Source organism: Hyla sarda, chromosome 9 (assembly GCF_029499605.1).
Source record: "Hyla sarda isolate aHylSar1 chromosome 9, aHylSar1.hap1, whole genome shotgun sequence".
Taxonomy (NCBI): Eukaryota; Metazoa; Chordata; class Amphibia; order Anura; family Hylidae; genus Hyla; species Hyla sarda.
In genome coordinates, this window is record NC_079197.1 from 153672052 (window position 1) to 153697152 (window position 25101).

Sequence of the window (25101 nt, forward strand, 5' to 3'; positions counted from 1 at the left end):
TCCGGGCTGTGATGATCCAAAACTTGTCTGCACCATTTTAAGGGAGAATCGGGCTTCTGCTCTGCGCTTGCCAGCTTATTTGGAGACACATAAAGCCTAAAAAAAAAAAAAATAATAAATAAATATTTATAATAGAAAATCCCAGCGACTGTCCTGCACAGTGAGTGCACCTTCGTTACAAGACCTGGATATATCTATATCAGTGTTTCTCAACCAGTGTGCCTCCAGCTGTTGCAAAACTACAACTCCCAGCATGCCCGGACAGCCAACGGCTGTCCGGGCATGCTGGGAGTTGTAGTTTTGCAACAGCTGGAGGCACACTGGTTGAGAAACACTGCTCTATAGGACGTTCAAAACATAGACAAGCTCAGAAGTTTCTAAAATCTAAGTTACCCCACTGATTCACTGGTAATCCTCTATCCTGTATGTACAGGAAACTTTTTGATAACCAGATCATTTATTTAAAATATACATTTTTTTTTATTTTTTTTTTATATGCAGCATGGACTTTTTTTTTTTTTACCCCAAAAAACGACACCACCCTCCCCCCCCCCCCGTCCTCAGGTTGTGTCTGGTATTACAATTCTGCTCCATACACTTCCATGGAACTAAGCTGCAATAACATACACAACCTGCGGAAAAAATAAAAAATAAATAAAGAGTGGCGCTGTTTCCGCAAGGAAATAAACCCCTAAAAATAAAGTCTCTAAAATAAAACTTTTACGGACTTTTATGCCCTTAACGTAGCCTATAGCAAAGCTTGAAATAAAAAGTTTATAGACAGGAGGCAGAGTCAAGTCACAGCTTACACAACCCTCTGTAGTCTTTTCTGTCAACAGCTCAATAAAAAATAAAAAATATAAAACTGCTATAATGTTGGTTAACTACGCGAGTGCACACTACCCTTAAATGCAGCCTAGGAATCTAGGTCGCGGGGTGTTTATCCCTCCATGCTGACGCAGGAGCGTGGCTTAAATATTTCACAACAGCGAATTGCTTTCTGCATTGCTGGATGCTTCCAGCTGCAATGTTATCCGGTCCTCCTAAGAGCTTTGCTAGATCTGAACGGGTATATTAAAGGGGTATTAAAAGGGGAAAAAATAATAATAAAATGTATATATCAACCGGCTCCAGAAAGTTACAGATTTGTAAATTACTTTTATATAAAAAAAAAAAACCTTAATCCTTCCAGTAGTTATCAGCTGCTGTAGTTGAGTTCTTTTCTGTCTGACCACAGTGCTCTCTGCTGACACCTGTCTGTCTGTGTCTCAGAAGCTGTCCAGAGTAGGAGCAAATACCAATAGCAAACCTCTAATGCTTCGGACAATTCCTGAGATAGAGGTGTCAGCAGAGAGCACTGTTGTCAGACAAAAAACTAACAACTCAACTTCAGCAGCTGATAACTAGTGGAAGGATGAAGATTTTTTTTTTTTAATAGAAGTAATTTATAAATCTGTAACTTTCTGGAGACCGTGTATTAATAATTTTTTATTTTTTTATTTTTATTTTTTTTTAAAGGGCACCTGATAAGCCGGCAGTGCATAGTAGTAATTTAAAAGAAAAGGCAAGACTTTTATAAATAATTTTATAATTAATTATAATTAATTTTTTATTTTTTAAAAGCAGTGTTCCCCAAAACGCGGCTCCCCAGCTGTTGCAAAACTACAACTATGAGCATCATGGGAGCTGTAGTTTTGGAACACTGCCATAGAGTCTCTAGTGAACTTACCAGCAGTCTTCCTCATCTTCACTGCACGAGCCCAACTCCAGGACCTCCACTTCATCCAGCGCAGAATCATCTAAGACGTCCACTAGATCTCCACTGGAGCTCCTTCCAGACATCTTGCCCAAACCCTCCTCCAGCTCTGTTCTTCCACTGCCGTCCAGGCTGAAGAAGGAGCTGTCGTCTGCCGTGTCACAGTGATTCCCGTCCTTACTGGGAGGCTTGGAGTCAGAACACACCTTCTCATACTGTGAATCCACCCTCAGACTGGGAATGTTCTCCTTCTCGGAGTGGATCTGATCCAGCTTGCTGCGGAGGTCAGGGATGATTTCCAGATCTCCCATCTCCGGCTGAATGTTCATGCTGTTCATGACTCCTGAGGAGTGCAGAGCGGAGAGGTGGTTGTCCACGCCGGGCTCATTTGTCGGGCTCTGCAAGTTTTTCTTTACCCGTAACTGCTGGTTCTGGATTTCAAGTCTTCGGACCAGTTCGTGCAGTTTTCGGACTTCTTTGAGCTCGGAACTGGTGTCTGCTTCTGTCGCTCCGTCCATGATGCCGTCGCCTGTCACTCTCATGCGGTCACGCTGAATGCCGGGGGAACTTTCAGGGACCACCATTGTCAAAAGAGCTCTGCAAAGAGAAAAAAAAAAGAGTTTAAGATTTCCAAGTCTATCAAAGCTGAGCGGCCAGATACAATTCATTGTTCTATGTTATCAGCCATTCCAGGCAGGGGGGAGGATTTGGTTGTTGTGTTCCTTTTAGTGTGATCCCAACTTGGGTCAAATTCACAACAAGATTTTTTAAATCCATCATACCTTTGAAAACTGATTAGAATCATAGAACGATAGAGACAGAATGTTATTTTAAAAAAATATGATTTTTAGTATTCATTTATAATTACAATTTTTTTTAAATATAAAAAAAAATTAAATAATATATATATATATATATATATACACACATATACACACACACACACATAAAAATATAATTTAAATATATATATATATATATATATATATATATATATATATACACACACACCGTATATAAAAATATAATTTAAATATATATATATATATGTATATTTAAATTATATTTTTATATGTGTGTGTGTGTGTGTGTGTGTGTGTGTGTGATATATATATATTTTATAATATAATCATGTTATATACACACACATCTCCACCCATGAAAATTGGAAAGAATCATATATATCTAGAACAGTGTTTTGTTTCCCAACCAGGGTGCCTCCAGCTGTTGCAAACCTACAACTTCCAGCATGCCCGGACAGCCAAAGGCTGTCCGGGCATGCTGGGAGCTGTAGGTTTGCAACAGCTGGAGGCACCTCGGTTGGGAAACACTGCTCTATAGGACTCCCAGCATTTTCAACCACAATTCCCAGCACTCCTGAAAAGACTTTTTTGCAACAGCTGGAGGTCACTGCTGTAATAAATTGTTGTATAAGGTTTTTAGGTCTTGCATAGTGATAAACCGCACCTACAGTAGAGACAATACACTGCACCCCACAGTATTTTAACCTGTTCCTGTCAGGAGGGGTAGCTGTATCTTTCTAAGAGGATATAAAAGATAGTTAGGGTAGAAACACAAAGCTTGTGAAAGAAGAAAAAAAAATTTCAAGCAAATAACCTTCTTTGTGTATTGTCGGAGGCCTGGATATGCACACGACACTGAAGCGATGACATAAGCATAAACTCGCAATGTGCCACCTCAGCTGCCCGGCCCCCACTGCTTGTTTAGTTAAGGTGGGCTGAGCAGGCACCTGCCTTTGAGCAGATCCAGTGCAAACAAGTGATCGCAAAGATAAATGATGTGTATTATGAGTAAGAACAGTAAGGAGAAAGGGGGGGGGGGGGGGGGGGGAACTCCCTAGCAACAGTGTTTCCCAACCAGGGCGCCTCCAGCTGTTGCAAAACTACAACTCCCAGCATACACGGACAGCCGTCCTAGTGTGAGGGAGTTATGGGGTGTTGACCAGCATAGAGGCTGTGAACACAGAAGCCGGCAGCTCTAAATCTTCTCCTCTGTTTACAACTGCATGTGCAGAGAGAAGAAAGATCGGAGCTCAGATAGTAAAATGAATGGGGGCATGCAGTAAGGCAGAGTCTGATTGACAGGCAGGGAGCAGTGCTGAGCTTGTCTGTGTCCCGGCTGTAGTCTGAGATTTAGGACTCCAGCATGAGTCTGAAATCTAGGACTGGTAGGGAGACTCCTAGTGGTCATTTTTTTCAAAGTGGAAAATTTAATAGAAAGCAGCATATATTTTTAATTACATGCAGTTGGAATGTTATTCTGTATACATTAAAGGGGTATTCTAGGATGCTACAGGGGCTGTGAAGTTAGTGTACTTCATAATATAGTGTCTGTACTTGTGTGTGACGGTTTTCTCACAATTCTTCTGCGATTTTCACCCCAATATTTATTTTTAGCAGAATACAAAATGACTGCAGTCTCAGATTTTTCCCAGGTTGCAATGCGGCCAAGACCTGACATCACTAGTCAGCTGATGACGGGGAGCCTGTCTGCTCCAATGGGTGGAGGGATCAATCTGCAACTACTGCAATAGCTGTAGGCACCCTGATTGAAAATCAAAGGTATTTTGAATGGATGGCAAAGGCAGACCGGGAAAGGCGGACCGGGAAAGGCGTCAAAAGCTTCCTCCTTTGTTTATTCCCCCCCCCCCCCCCCCAACAAGGATTAGGAAGGAAAAACCGGGCAACGCCGGGTACTCAGCTAGTCTATAATATATCAAATTTTTTTTTGATGAAAGGTACCCTTTAAACAGAATCCTGGCTCCTAGAGTTAAAGCAAATTTGTCAAGCCCTAGAGTATTTCTGAAAAAAGTGCCATGTCCTTTCTGAACAGTCAGTGTATTATTTGTAAAGCATTGACATGGTTGCACCGTTCAGTAGGGCATGTTGGCACAGAGCTTTATAGCATGGTGACAAAGTTCATAAAGCCCTGGTGGCCCAGTCCTCTCTCTTATGGCGTTTGCTCCAAGCTCCTCAGGGATCAAGTGACAAATGTACTTACTCTGGTTTCTGTGCCAAAATTGAGCGTACGCCAAAATGTGCACCAGAGTAGTAAACACATTGAAAAACAACTTGACTGTAGACTAGCAGGAAAAAGACTATGCTTTCAGATTGGCGCTCACTGGAGTTCAGATGTAGAATTAAAAAGGAAAACTGACAGTAGGTACAATGAGGTATCACTTACCCGTATCCGTGGTCAGATTAAAGAGATACCCCTTGCATTTTCCGGTATTGCTAATCTGGAAATGGCAGCTTTGAGCAATGGAGGCGGGACCAGTATACCCAGCTTCCCTGCATCCATCTCTTAAGCAACAATATGCCTGCCCATCTCATGAATATACATAGCCCATGTGAGTGCAAGGTGGGCGGGCACATCAGTGCAAAGTGGATAGAGGCAGGGATGTCGGGTATGCAGGGTCCAGCCACCATTTCGTAAAGTCGGCCATTTTCACATAAGCAATGTCGGCAATTACAACGGAAATATCTCCAGAACTGGACTGCGGATCCGAGAAAGTGATACCTCACTGTAATCTGGTTCGCACACACTATAACCCTGTGAATTAGTTTTGTGCGTGTGAACCCGTTGTCAGTTTTCCTTTAATTGTTCAAGGAGAAGCATATTTTCTTTAATGGTCACACGTATAGTGCTCTGTGCAGATTTCAATGTAAACTGAACACAGCTTGAAATCCTGCGCATCAAATCTGTGCAGAATACTGTACGTGTGAATAGACCCTAAAATTATTCATCTGTAATAGAGATAATTGTTTAGAGGGTAATGCTACTCTGAATGTGAGGCTATTTATATTATATCAGGGCTTCAAAAATCCAAGGGAGGCCAGATCGCCATGACGACTAGGATTTTGTAGCCCAATCAATGGTGGCGTCAAATTGTGATTACATACAGGGACCTGAGGAAGAGGGTAGCATTACCCTCGAAATGCGTCATCTGTGTGAATACAGATAAATTATTTTACAATAAATCTACTCCTCCTGGAAAGACTTGAGGGCATCTTTTTTCCTGCTACTGATGTCTCCACACCATCCCGGTCCTGCGCCATGGTTTGATGCCAGCTGCTCCTGCACTCCTTGGTCAAAGACACCGCAATAGGCTCTTCACAGTGTTGCCTCTCAGATATATCAAAAACAGCCATATGGTAAGAGAACCTAACACTAGAACAATGTGTGATCTCTGGGGCTCAATTTCATCTCCACTCAGACAATCCCTTTATCTCCAGCATTATAATATGTAAACTTCCTTCACAAACACGACCCCCAAGTCCTACAGATAAGATCCCAGCTCTGTATCTAGATAACAATGGGTGCGCCCACCATAAAGGGTGCCATAAGCGGATCCCAGTGTATCCGGTCACACATCTACCTGCTCTCTTCTATTGTTTGCAGAGTCCAGGGCGTGCACAGAAACTAAACGCCTTGTGCTCAGTATAAACAATCACATGGAAAAAGTAAGAGTAAACTGAGCAGAAATGAGCGCTCTGCCGTCCACGCCTTCTTCCTCCAGAACCTGCGCCAAAAGAGAAAACCTGACATCCCCGGAGACCCGAACTACACGACTAAAATATTTCAAAGGGAAATGTTCTATAAAAAGCAGAAGCTCCAGGCAGCGGATTGTAAAAACGTATAAAGCTTTGTTCGCCATGAACAACAAGTTCGGTCTCTCGAGTAGCAACAGTGACAGCCGATCCCTAAGGTGAAGAAGCTTTTTCCCCATCCAACCTATATCGCATCCAGCATGGTAATGTCATTCTATAGCAATGGATATGGATTCCGCACAGCAATGGCGCCTCGTTTTTATACCTCCACCTCCATTCCCGCGCTGATCCCCTGTTCTGCCTCCGGTTGGCGCTCCAATGTTATACGAGTAGCAGACGTCAGGTGTCTACCGCAGGGGAAATCACGCTACTTACTCAGGAATACATAGCGTGACTTCAGCAGTGTTTCCCCAAGTAGGGTGCCTCCAGCTGTTGCAAAACTACAACCACAAGCATGCCCGGACAGCTGAAGGCTGTCCGGGCATGCTTGTAGTTGTAGTTTTGCAACAGCTGGAGGCACCCTGCCCTAAAGGCATGTCAAAAGCTTTGATCGGTCGGGATCTGAGAGTGCAGACCCTGACCGATTGTTAGAACAAGCCAATAGCATGCTCTTCTCCCAGATAGTTCTTCTACTCCGGACAGTTCCTGACATAAACAGAGGTGTCAGCAGAGAGCACTGTGGTCAGACAGAAAAGAACTTCCTCTGGAGCATAAAGCAGCTGATAAGTACTGGAAGGATTAAACATTTTTAATAGAAGTAATTTACAAATCTGTTTAACTTTCTGGCACCAGTGGATTTGAAAAACAAAAGAAAAATAAATAGTTTTCCACTGGAGTACCCCTTTAACCCTATAGAGCATCTGTGGGGTCTTAAACAAAAGAAAGGTAGCGCAAGGTCTCTAACATCCACCAGCTCCGTGATGGAGGAGAGAAGAGGACTTGAGTGACAACCTGTGAAGCTCTGGTGACCTCCATGCCAAAGAGGCTTTAGAGTCAATTCACACATACAAAATATACTGCGGATGTTACTTCCACTGAAATTAATGTAATTTAATATTTGCAGCGTATTTTACTCCTCACCTGGGTGTTCGGTGTGTCCTTGCAACTCCTCGCCGGATTTTTCTTCACCGATTACTTTAAAAGGTGCATCCACACAGCGAAACGCACACAATCTCCACTCGCAGAATTCAGCGAGTGGAGATTCAGCCTGGCAGCCGCAGTCGGCGGTAGAACCCCGCGGCACTGCGCCGTCACCATTGATGGCTATGCAGTGCTCGTGGAATTCTGCACAAAGGATGAACATGTTCATTCTCTGGGCGGAACAATTTCTGCGGCAGAATTTTCCGCCGCTGAAATTGCTCAGTGGGAACGGGTCTCGCGGAAACCCATTCACACTGATGCAAAAGTTACCCCCCACGCACGATTCCGCTAGTTAAATTCTGCGGGAATTGCGTAGTGTAAACACACCCTAATACAGTTTAGCAGTTACAGGCATGGGTCCAGTTTCCGGCCTGCAGCTATATTAAAGGACAACTGTAGTGGTCAAAAATCCCTGCCCAAATGTTCCCCAAACAAAAGTTATACAATTCAGTCAATTAGTCCTATTTACCTATATGCAGCAGTTTCTGAGATATTAGAGTTGCCAGCATAGCCCAGTAGTCCTGCGTCCGTCCCCTATTCATTACATTGCAGCCGCCATCTTGGGGACGGAGATCTCTTCCTCCCAGCAGTGTTTGTGCTCCCCCCCTAGCCTCTGTCAGCTCCTCCCTGCTTATGCATATGCATGAGCGGGTGCTTTCTGAGGCAGCCATAGGCTCATCCTCAGAAACGCCCCTATCTGTAAGATTCAATCAGGGGGAGAATGAGGACGTCCACAGCTCCTCCCCCCTCCCCTGCTCTGTCTACATAGGACCTCACTTATCACCGGGAGGATTCAAGTTATCATGGGGAAAACACAGAGCAAACCACAGAGCAGGGAGGGGAGGACGTGTGTGTGAAGGAGACATATTACACTGCACGGGCTGGTGGTGTATACAGGGAATAAATATCATACTGGAGATGATTCTGTGTGTGAGAGGGGGGGGGGACTACTGAATGACACATGCTGGGAGTTGTAGTCCCTGTTATGTGTGTGTGTATGCCAGTGTTTCCCAACCAGGGAATGCTGGGAGTAGTAGTTTTGCAACATCTGGAGGCACCCTGGTTGGGAAACACTGGTGTATGAACTACAACTCCCAGGAGACTACAGAGATACAATAGAGGTGTTGGTGAACTACAACTCCCAGGAGACTACAGAGATACAATAGAGGTGTTTGTGAACTACAACTCCCAGGAGACTCCTGATACAGTAGAGGTGTTGGTGAACTACAACTCCTTTATACACTCAAACTGCAGAAAGCTGACAGGGCATGCTGGGATTTGTAGTCTTGCAGCAGCTGGAGGCACCACTGGAATTCCCAGCATGCCCGAACAGCATATAAAATAACTGGGCATGCTTGGAGTTGTAGTGGTGAAAAAGATGGAGGGACCCCTATCAGGACAGTTTTATAGACAAACAATTATGGTTTTTTACCATTTTTACTTTCACTCTCCACTCTCCAGTGCCCACACTACAGTGAGCACGGAGGCAGCTGCTTCATCACTGGACAGGAGCAGCATGGGGAGGGGGAGATGAGCAGAAGGGGAGGGAGATGGGGGCGTTACAATATAATAATTTGCTCGGGGGGATAGAACAGGGGGAGGGCAGCAGCTTACAGGAAGTAAGCACAAGGCATGATGGGAGATGTAGTTTTATTTCCACTTGTCCTCAGTAATTCATGTGCTGATAACGGGAGAAAGACTGGGCCAATTTTGATGGGGGAGACATCGTTGGAAAGGTCTTTCAAAGACCTATTAAATGAGGTAAAAAAAAAAGTTTTTTTGCCCAGCACTGCAGATGTCCTTTAATAATAACTTGAAGCATCAATTTAAGATCAGGTCGCCTCAGTCTGAAACTAGAGGTTGTAGAAGGTGACTTGTAAGGAGGACACGTTCACAAAATTACCACAGCTAGCAATGAATGTTACACTGAGGTAAAAATTGCGGGTAGATTTTTTTTTTTTTAATAACATCAATTATGAACAAGATAATCTTTATTAACAATAAGATCTTAATTACCGTAACAAGTGAGGCAGAGAACCAAGTCTGTAGATAACAGGGAAAAAGCAGGTTCAAAATGACGCAGAAGATCTGCACTAAAATCTCAAGGAGACTTAACTGGGCATTTAACGCAGAGAACTCACAGGAAGCCAGATGCGAGTTTTCGGTGTGAATAGACCTTAAAGGAGAATGAAGAATCAAAAAGATAAGTGGATAAGTGTCTGATCGCAGGGGGTTCGACTGCTAACTTATGGGAGACACTGTATATATAACGCGAGGGGAGACACTGTATATATAACGCGAGGGGAGACACTGTATATATAACGCGAGGGGAGACACTGTATATATAACGCGAGGGGAGACACTGTATATATAACGCGAGGGGAGACACTGTATATATAACGCGAGGGGAGACACTGTATATATAACGCGAGGGGAGACACTGTATATATAACGCGAGGGGAGACACTGTATATATAACGCGAGGGGAGACACTGTATATATAACGCGAGGGGAGACACTGTATATATAACGCGAGGGGAGACACTGTATATATAACGCGAGGGGAGACACTGTATATATAACGCGAGGGGAGACACTGTATATATAACGCGAGGGGAGACACTGTATATATAACGCGAGGGGAGACACTGTATATATAACGCGAGGGGAGACACTGTATATATAACGCGAGGGGAGACACTGTATATATAACGCGAGGGGAGACACTGTATATATAACGCGAGGGGAGACACTGTATATATAACGCGAGGGGAGACACTGTATATATAACGCGAGGGGAGACACTATATATAACGCGAGGGGAGACACTGTATATATAACGCGAGGGGAGACACTGTATATATAACGCGAGGGGAGACACTGTATATATAACGCGAGGGGAGACACTGTATATATAACGCGAGGGGAGACACTGTATATATAACGCGAGGGGAGACACTGTATATATAACGCGAGGGGAGACACTGTATATATAACGCGAGGGGAGACACTGTATATATAACGCGAGGGGAGACACTGTATATATAACGCGAGGGGAGACACTGTATATATAACGCGAGGGGAGACACTGTATATATAACGCGAGGGGAGACACTGTATATATAACGCGAGGGGAGACACTGTATATATAACGCGAGGGGAGACACTGTATATATAACGCGAGGGGAGACACTGTATATATAACGTGAGGGGAGACACTGTATATATAACGTGAGGGGAGATACTGTATATATAACGTGAGGGGAGATACTGTATATATAACGTGAGGGGAGATACTGTATATATAATGTGAAGGGTGGAGTCACTTATGGGAGATACTGTATATAAAATGTGAGGGGTGGACTCACTTATGGGATATACTGTATATATAATGTGAGGGGTGGAGTCACTTATAGGATATACTGTATATATAATGTGAGGGGTGGAGTCACTTATGGGAGATACTGTATATAATGTGAGGGGTGGAGTCACTTATGGGAGATACTGTATATATAATGTGAGGGGTGGACTCACTTATGGGAGATACTGCATATAATGTGAGGGGTGGAGTCACTTATGGGAGATACTGTATATATAATGTGAGGGGTGGAGTCACTTATGGGAGATACTGTATATATAATGTGAGGGGTGGAGTCACTTATGGGAGATACTGTATATAAAATGTGGGGGGTGGAGTCACTTATGGGAGATACTGTATATATAATGTGAGGGGTGGAGTCACTTATGGGAGATACTGTATATATAATGTGAGGGGTGGAGTCACTTATGGGATATACTGTATATATAATGTGAGGGGTGGAGTCACTTATGGGAGATACTGTATATAATGTGAGGGGTGGAGTCACTTATGGGAGATACTGTATATAATGTGAGGGGTGGAGTCACTTATGGGAGATACTGTATATATAATGTGAGGGGTGGAGTCACTTATGGGAGATACTGTATATATAATGTGAGGGGTGGAGTCACTTATGGGAGATACTGTATATATAATGTGAGGGGTGGAGTCACTTATGGGAGATACTGTATATATAATGTGAGGGGTGGAGTCACTTATGGGAGATACTGTATATATAATGTGAGGGGTGGAGTCACTTATGGGAGATACTGTATATATAATGTGAGGGGTGGAGTCACTTATGGGACATACTGTATATATAATGTGAGGGGTGGAGTCACTTATGGGACATACTGTATATATAATGTGAGGGGTGGAGTCACTTATGGGACATACTGTATATATAATGTGAGGGGTGGAGTCACTTATGGGATATACTGTATATATAATGTGAGGGGTGGAGTCACTTATGGGACATACTGTATATATAATGTGAGGGGTGGAGTCACTTATGGGATATACTGTATATATAATGTGAGGGGTGGAGTCACTTATGGGAGATACTGTATATATAATGTGAGGGGTGGAGTCACTTATGGGAGATACTGTATATATAATGTGAGGGGTGGAGTCACTTATGGGAGATACTGTATATATAATGTGAGGGGTGGAGTCACTTATGGGAGATACTGTATATATAATGTGAGGGGTGGAGTCACTTATGGGAGATACTGTATATATAATGTGAGGGGTGGAGTCACTTATGGGAGATACTGTATATATAATGTGAGGGGTGGAGTCCCTTATGGGAGATACTGTATATATAATGTGAGGGGTGGAGTCCCTTATGGGAGATACTGTATATAATGTGAGGGGTGGAGTCACTTATGGGAGATACTGTCTATATAATGTGAGGGGTGGAGTCACTTATGGGAGATACTGTCTATATAATGTGAGGGGTGGACTCACTTATGGGATATACTGTCTATATAATGTGAGGGGTGGACTCACTTATGGGACATACTGTCTATATAATGTGAGGGGTGGAGTCACTTATGGGACATACTGTCTATATAATGTGAGGGGTGGAGTCACTTATGGGATATACTGTATATATAATGTGAGGGGTGGAGTCACTTATGGGAGATACTGTATATATAATGTGAGGGGTGGAGTCACTTATGGGATATACTGTATATATAATGTGAGGGGTGGAGTCACTTATGGGAGATACTGTATATATAATGTGAGGGGTGGAGTCACTTATGGGAGATACTGTATATATAATGTGAGGGGTGGAGTCACTTATGGGAGATACTGTATATATAATGTGAGGGGTGGAGTCACTTATGGGAGATACTGTATATATAATGTGAGGGGTGGAGTCACTTATGGGAGATACTGTATATATAATGTGAGGGGTGGAGTCACTTATGGGAGATACTGTATATATAATGTGAGGGGTGGAGTCACTTATGGGAGATACTGTATATATAATGTGAGGGGTGGAGTCACTTATGGGATATACAATGTGAGGGGTGGAGTCACTTATGGGAGATACTGTATATATAATGTGAGGGGTGGACTCACTTATGGGAGATACTGTATATATAATGTGAGGGGTGGAGTCACTTATGGGATATACTGTATATATAATGTGAGGGGTGGAGTCACTTATGGGATATACTGTATATAATGTGAGGGGTGGAGTCACTTATGGGATATACTGTATATATAATGTAAGGGGTGGACTCACTTATGGGAGATACTGTATATATAATGTGAGGGGTGGAGTCACTTATGGGAGATACTGTATATATAATGTGAGGGGTGGAGTCACTTATGGGAGATAGTGTATATATAATGTGAGGGGTGGAGTCACTTATGGTATATACTGTATATATAATGTGAGGGGTGGACTCACTTATGGGATATACTGTATATAATGTGAGGGGTGGACTCACTTATGGGATATACTGTATATAATGTGAGGGGTGGACTCACTTATGGTATATACTGTATATATAATGTGAGGGGTGGAGTCACTTATGGGATATACTGTATATATAATGTGAGGAGTGGACTCACTTATGGGATATACTGTATATAATATGAGGGGCGGAGTCACTTATGGGAGATACTGTATATATAATGTGAGGGGTGGAGTCACTTATGGGAGATACTGTATATATAATGTGAGGGGTGGAGTCACTTATGGGAGATACTGTATATAATGTGAGGGGTGGAGTCGCTTATGGGATATACTGTATATATAATGTGAGGGGTGGAGTCGCTTATGGGAGATACTGTATATATAATGTGAGGGGTGGAGTCGCTTATGGGAGATACTGTATATATAATGTGAGAGGTGGAGTCACTTATGGGATATACTGTATATATAATGTGAGGGGTGGAGTCACTTATGGGAGATACTGTATATATAATGTGAGGGGTGGAGTCACTTATGGGAGATACTGTATATATAATGTGAGGGGTGGAGTCACTTATGGGATATACTGTATATATAATGTGAGGGGTGGAGTCACTTATGGGATATACTGTATATATAATGTGAGGGGTGGACTCACTTATGGGATATACTGTATATAATGTGAAGGGTGGACTCACTTATGGGATATACTGTATATAATGTGAGGGGTGGACTCACTTATGGGATATACTGTATATAATGTGAGGGGTGGACTCACTTATGGGATATACTGTATATATAATTTGAGGGGTGGAGTCACTTATGGGATATACTGTATATATAATGTGAGGGGTGGAGTCACTTATGGGATATACTGTATATAATGTGAGGGGTGGAGTCACTTATGGGAGATACTGTATATAATGTGAGGGGTGGAGTCACTTATGGGAGATACTGTATATATAATGTGAGGGGTGGAGTCACTTATGGGAGATACTGTATATATAATGTGAGGGGTGGAGTCACTTATGGGAGATACTGTATATAAAATGTGGGGGGTGGAGTCACTTATGGGAGATACTGTATATAATGTGAGGGGTGGAGTCACTTATGGGAGATACTGTATATATAATGTGAGGGGTGGACTCACTTATGGGATATACTGTATATATAATGTGAGGGGTGGAGTCACTTATGGGAGATACTGTATATAATGTGAGGGGTGGAGTCACTTATGGGAGATACTGTATATATAATGTGAGGGGTGGAGTCGCTTATGGGAGATACTGTATATATAATGTGAGGGGTGGAGTCGCTTATGGGAGATACTGTATATATAATGTGAGGGGTGGAGTCGCTTATAGGAGATACTGTATATATAATGTGAGGGGTGGAGTCACTTATGGGATATACTGTATATAATGTGAGGGGTGGAGTCACTTATGGGAGATACTGTATATATAATGTGAGGGGTGGACTCACTTATGGGACATACTGTATATATAATGTGAGGGGTGGAGTCACTTATGGGACATACTGTATATATAATGTGAGGGGTGGAGTCACTTATGGGACATACTGTATATATAATGTGAGGGGTGGAGTCACTTATGGGACATACTGTATATATAATGTGAGGGGTGGAGTCACTTATGGGAGATACTGTATATATAATGTGAGGGGTGGAGTCACTTATGGGAGATACTGTATATATAATGTGAGGGGTGGAGTCACTTATGGGAGATACTGTATATATAATGTGAGGGGTGGAGTCACTTATGGGAGATACTGTATATATAATGTGAGGGGTGGAGTCACTTATGGGAGATACTGTATATATAATGTGAGGGGTGGAGTCACTTATGGGAGATACTGTATATATAATGTGAGGGGTGGAGTCACTTATGGGAGATACTGTATATATAATGTGAGGGGTGGAGTCACTTATGGGATATACAATGTGAGGGGTGGACTCACTTATGGGATATACTGTATATATAATGTGAGGGGTGGACTCACTTATGGGAGATACTTATATATAATGTGAGGGGTGGAGTCACTTATGGGAGATACTGTATATATAATGTGAGGGGTGGACTCACTTATGGGATATACTGTATATATAATGTGAGGGGTGGACTCACTTATGGGATATACTGTATATAATGTGAGGGGTGGAGTCACTTATGGGATATACTGTATATATAATGTAAGGGGTGGAGTCACTTATGGGAGATACTGTATATATAATGTGAGGGGTGGAGTCACTTATGGGAGATACTGTATATAATGTGAGGGGTGGAGTCACTTATGGGATATACTGTATATATAATGTGAGGGGTGGAGTCACTTATGGTATATACTGTATATATAATGTGAGGGGTGGAGTCACTTATGGGATATACTGTATATAATGTGAGGGGTGGACTCACTTATGGAATATACTGTATATAATGTGAGGGGTGGACTCACTTATGGTATATACTGTATATATAATGTGAGGGGTGGAGTCACTTATGGGATATACTGTATATAATGTGAGGGGTGGAGTCACTTATGGGAGATACTGCATATATAATGTAAGGGGTGGAGTCACTTATGGGATATACTGTATATATAATGTGAGGGGTGGACTCACTTATGGGATATACTGTATATATAATGTGAGGGGTGGACTCACTTATGGGATATACTGTATATATAATGTGAGGGGTGGACTCACTTATGGGATATACTGTATATATAATGTGAGGAGTGGACTCACTTATGGGAGATACTATATATAATGTGAGGGGTGGACTCACTTATGGGATATACTGTATATATAATGTGAGGGGTGGAGTCACATATGGGAGATACTGTATATATAATGTGAGGGGTGGACTCACATATGGGAGATACTGTATATATAATGTGAGGGGTGGACTCACTTATGGGATATACTGTATATAATGTGAGGGGTGGAGTCACTTCTGGGAGATACTGTATATATAATGTGAGGGGTGGAGTCACTTATGGGAGATACTGTATATATAATGTGAGGGGTGGAGTCACTTATGGGAGATACTGTATATATAATGTGAGGGGTGGAGTCACTTATGGGAGATACTGTATATATAATGTGAGGGGTGGAGTCACTTATGGGAGATACTGTATATATAATGTGAGGGGTGGAGTCACTTATGGGATATACAATGTGAGGGGTGGACTCACTTATGGGATATACTGTATATATAATGTGAGGGGTGGACTCACTTATGGGAGATACTGTATATATAATGTGAGGGGTGGAGTCACTTATGGGATATAAAATGTGAGGGGTGGACTCACTTATGGGATATACTGTATATATAATGTGAGGGGTGGACTCACTTATGGGATATACTGTATATATAATGTGAGGGGTGGAGTCACTTATGGGATATACTGTATATAATGTGAGGGGTGGAGTCACTTATGGGAGATACTGTATATATAATGTGAGGGGTGGACTCACTTATGGGAGATACTGTATATATAATGTGAGGGGTGGACTCACTTATGGGAGATACTGTATATATAATGTGAGGGGTGGAGTCACTTATGGGATATACAATGTGAGGGGTGGAGTCACTTATGGGAGATACTGTATATATAATGTGAGGGGTGGAGTCACTTATGGGAGATACTGTATATATAATGTGAGGGGTGGAGTCACTTATGGGAGATACTGTATATAATGTGAGGGGTGGAGTCACTTATGGGATATACTGTATATATAATGTGAGGGGTGGAGTCACTTATGGTATATACTGTATATATAATGTGAGGGGTGGACTCACTTATGGTATATACTGTATATAATGTGAGGGGTGGACTCACTTATGGGATATACTGTATATAATGTGAGGGGTGGACTCACTTATGGTATATACTGTATATATAATGTGTGGGGTGGACTCACTTATGGTATATACTGTATATATAATGTGTGGGGTGGACTCACTTATGGGATATACTGTATATATAATGTGAGGGGTGGACTCACTTATGGGATATACTGTATATATAATGTGAGGGGTGGACTCACTTATGGGAGATACTGTATATATAATGTGAGGGGTGGACTCACTTATGGGAGATACTGTATATATAATGTGAGGGGTGGAGTCACTTATGGGATATACTGTATATATAATGTGAGGGGTGGAGTCACTTATGGGATATACTGTATAAAATGTGAGGGGTGGAGTCACTTATGGGAGATACTGTATATATAATGTGAGGGGTGGAGTCACTTATGGGAGATACTGTATATATAATGTGAGGTGTGGAGTCACTTATGGGAGATACTGTATATAATGTGAGGGGTGGACTCACTTATGGGATATACTGTATATATAATGTGAGGGGTGGAGTCACATATGGGAGATACTGTATATATAATGTGAGGGGTGGAGTCACTTATGGGAGATACTGTATATATAATGTGAGGGGTGGAGTCACTTATGGGATATACTGTATATAATGTGAGGGGTGGAGTCACTTATGGGATATACTGTATATATAATGTGAGGGGTGGAGTCACTTATGGGAGATACTGTATATATAATGTGAGGGGTGGAGTCACTTATGGGAGATACTGTATATAGTGTGAGGGGTGGAGTCACTTATGGGAGATACTGTATATATAATGTGAGGGGTGTACTCACTTATGGGATATACTGTATATATAATGTGAGGGGTGGACTCACTTATGGGAGATACTGTATATATAATGTGAGGGGTGGAGTCACTTATGGGAGATACTGTATATAATGTGAGGGGTGGAGTCACTTATGGGATATACTGTATATATAATGTGAGGGGTGGAGTCACTTATGGGAGATACTGTATATATAATGTGAGGGGTGGAGTCACTTATGGGAGATACTGTATATATAATGTGAGGGGTGGAGTCACTTATGGGAGATACTGTATATATAATGTGAGGGGTGGAGTCACTTATGGGAGATACTGTATATATAATGTGAGGGGTGGAGTCACTTATGGGAGATACTGTATATATAATGTGAGGGGTGGAGTCACTTATGGGAGATACTGTATATATAATGTGAGGGGTGGAGTCACTTATGGGAGATACTGTATATATAATGTGAGGGGTGGAGTCACTTATGGGAGATACTGTATATATAATGTGAGGGGTGGAGTCACTTATGGGAGATACTGTATATATAATGTGAGGGGTGGAGTCACTTATGGGAGATACTGTATATATAATGTGAGGGGTGGAGTCACTTATGGGAGATACTGTATATATAATGTGAGGGGTGGAGTCACTTATGGGAGATACTGTATACATAATGTGAGGGGTGGAGTCACTTATGGGAGATACTGTATACATAATGTGAGGGGTGGAGTCACTTATGGGAGATACTGTATACATAATGTGAGGGGTGGAGTCACTTATGGGAGATACTGTATACATAATGTGAGGGGTGGAGTCACTTATGGGAGATACTGTATACATAATGTGAGGGGTGGAGTCACTTATGGGAGATACTGTATACATAATGTGAGGGGTGGAGTCACTTATGGGAGATACTGTATACATAATGTGAGGGGTGGAGTCACTTATGGGAGATACTGTATACATAATGTGAGGGGTGGAGTCACTTATGGGAGATACTGTATACATAATGTGAGGGGTGGAGTCACTTATGGGAGATACTGTATACATAATGTGAGGGGTGGAGTCACTTATGGGAGATACTGTATACATAATGTGAGGGGTGGAGTCACTTATGGGAGATACTGTATACATAATGTGAGGGGTGGAGTCACTTATGGGAGATACTGTATACATAATGTGAGGGGTGGAGTCACTTATGGGAGATACTGTATACATAATGTGAGGGGTGGAGTCACTTATGGGAGATACTGTATACATAATGTGAGGGGTGGAGTCACTTATGGGAGATACTGTATACATAATGTGAGGGGTGGAGTCACTTATGGGAGATACTGTATACATAATGTGAGGGGTGGAGTCACTTATGGGAGATACTGTATACATAATGTGAGGGGTGGAGTCACTTATGGGAGATACTGTATACATAATGTGAGGGGTGGAGTCACTTATGGGAGATACTGTATACATAATGTGAGGGGTGGAGTCACTTATGGGAGATACTGTATACATAATGTGAGGGGTGGAGTCACTTATGGGAGATACTGTATACATAATGTGAGGGGTGGAGTCACTTATGGGAGATACTGTATACATAATGTGAGGGGTGGAGTCACTTATGGGAGATACTGTATACATAATGTGAGGGGTGGAGTCACTTATGGGAGATACTGTATATATAATGTGAGGGGTGGAGTCACTTATGGGAGATACTGTATATATAATGTGAGGGGTGGAGTCACTTATGGGAGATACTGTATATATAATGTGAGGTGTGGAGTCACTTATGGGAGATACTGTATATATAATGTGAGGGGTGGAGTCACTTATGGGAGATACTGTATATATAATGTGAGGGGTGGAGTCACTTATGGGAGATACTGTATATATAATGTGAGGGGTGGAGTCACTTATGGGAGATACTGTATATATAATGTGAGGGGTGGAGTCACTTATGGGAGATACTGTATATATAATGTGAGGGGTGGAGTCACTTATGGGAGATACTGTATATATAATGTGAGGGGTGGACTCACTTATGGGAGATACTGTATATATAATGTGAGGGGTGGACACACTTATGGGATATACTGTATATATAATGTGAGGGGTGGAGTCACTTATGGGAGATACTGTATATATAATGTGAGGGGTGGAGTCACTTATGGGAGATACTGTATATATAATGTGAGGGGTGGAGTCACTTATGGGATATACTGTATATATAATGTGAGGGGTGGAGTCACTTATGGGAGATACTGTATATAATGTGAGGGGTGGAGTCACTTATGGGAGATACTGTATATATAGTGTGAGGGGTGGAGTCACTTATGGGATATACTGTATATAATGTGAGGGGTGGAGTCACTTATGGGAGATACTGTATATATAATGTGAGGGGTGGAGTCACTTATGGGAGATACTGTATATAATGTGAGGGGTGGAGTCACTTATGGGAGATACTGTATATATAATGTGAGGGGTGGACTCACTTATGGGATATACTGTATATATAATGTGAGGGGTGGAGTCACTTATGGGAGATACTGTATATATAATGTGAGGGGTGGACTCACTTATGGGATATACTGTATATATAATGTGAGGGGTGGACTCACTTATGGGAGATACTGTATATATAATGTGAGGGGTGGACTCACTTATGGGAGATACTGTATATAATGTGAGGGGTGGAGTCACTTATGGGATATACTGTATATATAATGTGAGGGGTGGAGTCACTTATGGGAGATACTGTATATAATGTGAGGGGTGGAGTCACTTATGGGAGATACTGTATATATAGTGTGAGGGGTGGAGTCACTTATGGGATATACTGTATATAATGTGAGGGGTGGAGTCACTTATGGGAGATACTGTATACAGTCATGGCCGTAAATGTTGACCCCCCCCAAAATTTTTCAAGAAAATGAAGTATTCCTCACAGAAAAGGATTGCAGTAACACATGTTTTGCTATACACATGTTTATTCCCTTTGTGTGTATTGGAACTAAACCAAAAAAAGGGAGGGGAAAAAAAAAGCTAATTGGACAATGTTACCAAACTCCAAAAATGGGCTGGACAATATTATTTTAATTTTTAATTAAAAATTTACCTTAATATTTGGTTGCACACCCTTTGGAAAAAATAACTGAAATCAGTCGTTTCCTATAACCATCAATAAGCTTCTTACACCTCTCAGCCGGAATGTTGGACCACTCTTCCTTTGCAAACTGCTCCAGGTCTCTCTTATTGGAAGGCGCCTTTTCCCAAAAGTAATTGTAAGATCTCTCCACAGGTGATCAATGGGATTTAGATCTGGACTCATTGCTGCCACTTCAGAACTCTCCAGCACTTTGTTGCCATCCATTTCTGGGGGCTTTTTGACGTATGTTTGGGGTCATTGTCCTGCTGGAAGATCCAAGATCTCGGACGCAAACCCAGCTTTCTGAACCTCGGCTGTACAGTGCGACCCAAAATCCATTGGTAATCCTCAGATCTCATGATGCCTTGTACACATTCAAGGCCCCCAGTGCCAGAGGCAGCAAAACAACCCCAAAACATCACTGACCTCCACCATATTTCACTGTAGGTACTGTGTTCTTTTCTTTGTAGGCCTCATTCCGTTTGCAGTAAACAGTAGAATGATGTGCTTTACCAAAAAGCTCTATCTTGGTCTCATCTGTCCACAAGACATTTTCCCAGAAGGATTTTGGCTTACTCAAGTTCATTTTGGAACTTGTTTGGGGCTGCTTATCCACCATCCGGACCATTCTGCGTTGACCCCTTTCACCAATTTTTCTCTTCTGTCCACGCCCAGGGAGATTAGCTACAGTGCCATGGGTTGCAAACATCTTGATAATGTTATGCACTGTGGACAAATCTAGATCTCTGGAGATGGACTTGTAACTTGAGATTGTTGATATTTTTCCACAATTTTCATTCTCAGGTCCTCAGACAGTTCTCTTCTTCTCTTTGTTGTCCATTCTTAGTGTGGAGCACACAATGCAAAGACTAAGTGAACTTCTCTCCTTTTTATCTGCTTTCAGGTGTGATTTTTATATTGCCCACACCTGTTACTTGCCCCAGGTGAGTATAACGGAGCATCACATGCTTGAACAATCTTATTTATCCACAAGTTTGAAAGGGTGCCAATAATTTTGTCCAGTAAATTTTTGGAGTTTGGTGACATTATGTCCAATTTACTTTTTTTCCTCCTTTTTTTGGTTTTGTTCTAATACACACAAAGGGAATAAACATGTGTATAGCAAAACATGTGTTACTGCAATCCTTTTCTGGGAGAAATACTTCATTTTCTAGAAAAACATCAGGTGTGCCAACATTTACAACCATGATTATATATACATGGTCACCCCCCCCATTACTAGCAGTGCAGTGCGTGTGTATGTGTATATTCACCCCCCCCCCCCCATCACTGGCAGTGCAATATATATATATATATATATATATATATATATATATATATATATATATAGCCCCCCCCCATCACTGTACTGTGTATATATATATATATATATATACATATATATATATATATATATATATATAGCCCCTCCATCACTGTACATATATATATATATATCCCCATCACTGTACATATATATATATATCCCCATCACTGTACATATATATATATATATATATATAGCCCCCCATCACTGTACGTGTATATATAGCCCCCCATCACTGCACTGTGTGTGTATATATATATCCCCCCATCACTGTACTGTGTGTGTATATATATATCCCCCCATCACTGTACTGTATGTATGTATGTATGTATGTATGTATGTATGTATATATATATATATATATATATATATTAAAGCCCCCATCACTGTACTGTGTGTATATATATATATATATATATATATATATATATATATAGCCCCCCATCACTGTACTGTGTGTGTGTATATATATATATATATATATATATATATATATATATATATATATATCGCCCCCATCACTGTACTGTGTAAATATATATATATATCCCCCCATCACTGTACTGTGTGTATATATGTATATATATTTATATATATATATATATATATCGCCCCCATCACTGTACTGTGTAAATATATATATATATCCCCCATCACTGTACTGTGTGTATATATGTATATATATATATAGCCCCCCCATCACTGTACTGTATATATATATATATATATATATATATATAGCCCCCCCATCACTGTACTGTATATATATATATATATATATATATATATATATAGCCCCCCCATCACTGTACTGTATATATATATATATATATATATATATAGCCCCCCCATCACTGTACTGTATATATATATATATATATATATATATATATACAGATCGCCCCCATCACTGTACTGTGTAAATATATATATATAGCCCCCATCACTGTACAGTGTGTATATATATATATATATATATATATATATATATATATATATATTTATATATATAGCCCCCCATCACTGTACTGTGTGTGTATATATATATATATATATATATATATATATATATATATATATATATAGCCCCCCCATCACTGTACTGTGTAAATATATATATATAGCCCCCATCACTGTACGGTGTATATATATATATATATATATATATATATATATATATATATTTATATATATAGCCCCCCATCACTGTACTGTGTATGTATATATATAGATATATATAGCCCCCCCATCACTGTACTGTGTATATATATTATATATATCCCCCCCCCATCCCTGCACTGTATACACTGTCCACCTGTCAGCAGCCCCCGGGCCGGTCTCCTGTCTGTAGCGGAGCCGGATGCAGACAATAGAGAGGACGGGAGGCCCCGGAGATAACGCCGCTGACTACAGATGGGAACAAAAGCTAACGGCTCAGCCGCTGTCCTCCCCCATCCTACCTCTCCGCGCTCCGGCCATCTCCATCCAGCGGCCCCTCCGGTCCCCCGGCTCTCCCCGCCACTTCCTCCAGCTGTCACCGGGCGCGCCCCTTACCTCTCGGTCAGCACGGCTACAGCATTTCCCGGGGACGCGCGCTCCTCACCTCACACAGCGAGCGGCGGAGGGGCGGGGCTACTGACTACACCGCCAGCCAGGAGAGGGGCGGGGCCTGGACGGAGCTCCGCTATCACATCAAAGCATAGGAGCGGTATCTTTTAGATATGTAAATTAGGTGGGCGGTGCTCGCCCCAAATACAGCGCGAGCGGAAAGGGGCGGGGCGACTGTTATCAATAAAACCACAAGAGAGGGCGGGGCGCTGAGGGCCAATTTGAAATGAGCAGGTGTCTGAGCAGGAGGAGGCGCCATCTACTGGTAGTAACAGGCACTGACTGCCCAATATTATACAGGAGCTTCGCGAATCATGGCCAAGGCTGCACATTGGATGTTTTATAAATGGAGATCACAGCACTAACTCTCCTGAGATGTGTGACCCATGATTTAACTAGCTTTAATGGGATGAATGAGTTTGTATGATGAGAGTCGTAGTCCCTGATATGAGGTGTAACCAGGGCTCAAGTGTTTGGGAACTGAGTTCCTGCACTTTTTCCACAGCAGGAACACCGTTCCTATTAGTAGGAGTCCTGCAGGACCAGCCCTTATGTGGTAGAGTTCCCACACTTTTTTTTTCTAGGACTTGACCCCTGGGTGTAACCTAAGGTCCCTCTGTGAACCCCACAAAATTGAAGCAGCTCCCCTTTCATCAGTGTTTCCCAACCAGTGTGCCTCCAAGTAGGTAGAGACAGGGGGTTATGGAGAGTTCAGATCTGTATTGATCTCTACCCCCCGGACATGACAATCCTTGTTCAGTTATCTCAAGTTATTAAGACATGGAGCTAATGCATCAGCGCAGAGTTCCCAACCAGGGTGCCTCCAGCTGTTGCAAAACTACAACTCCCAGCATGCCCGGACAGCCAAAGGCTGTCCGGGCATACTGGGAGTTGTAGTTTTGCAACAGCTGGAGGCACCCTGGTTGGGAAACACTGCAGTATAGGGTGTTGTATATCAGTCTGGGGGTTGCAGCCAATGGCTACAAGTCACATAGTGCAAACTCTCATTCTTACAATTTACTCCAGGACTGTGACAGTGAAAAGTTCCCAGTTCCTTCTCAACTTCTAAAGTGTATTCCAAGTTCTGTATGATTAC

At 41.9% G+C, this 25101-nt stretch overlaps 1 protein-coding gene across 3 annotated transcripts in view; it reads right to left on the minus strand.

Moving 5' to 3' along the window:
• LOC130291167 (SLAIN motif-containing protein-like) overlaps window positions 1–24134 on the minus strand; it is a 45529-nt gene extending 21395 nt beyond the window's left edge. Inside the window, exons 1-3 of one of the 3 annotated variants that reach the window (XM_056539653.1) lie at window positions 23858–24134; window positions 1730–2353; window positions 1–96 (exon numbers count right to left, since the gene is read on the minus strand). The exon at window positions 1–96 is cut by the window's left edge and continues 44 nt beyond it. In XM_056539653.1, the coding sequence (XP_056395628.1) occupies window positions 1–96; window positions 1730–2340 (707 nt within the window). In that variant the 5' untranslated portion in view covers window positions 2341–2353; window positions 23858–24134. The remainder of the gene's footprint in view (window positions 97–1729; window positions 2354–23857) is intronic. The other 2 variants (XM_056539652.1, XM_056539651.1) reach the window with 2 other exon arrangements.
• Window positions 24135–25101: the final 967 nt, after the last annotated feature.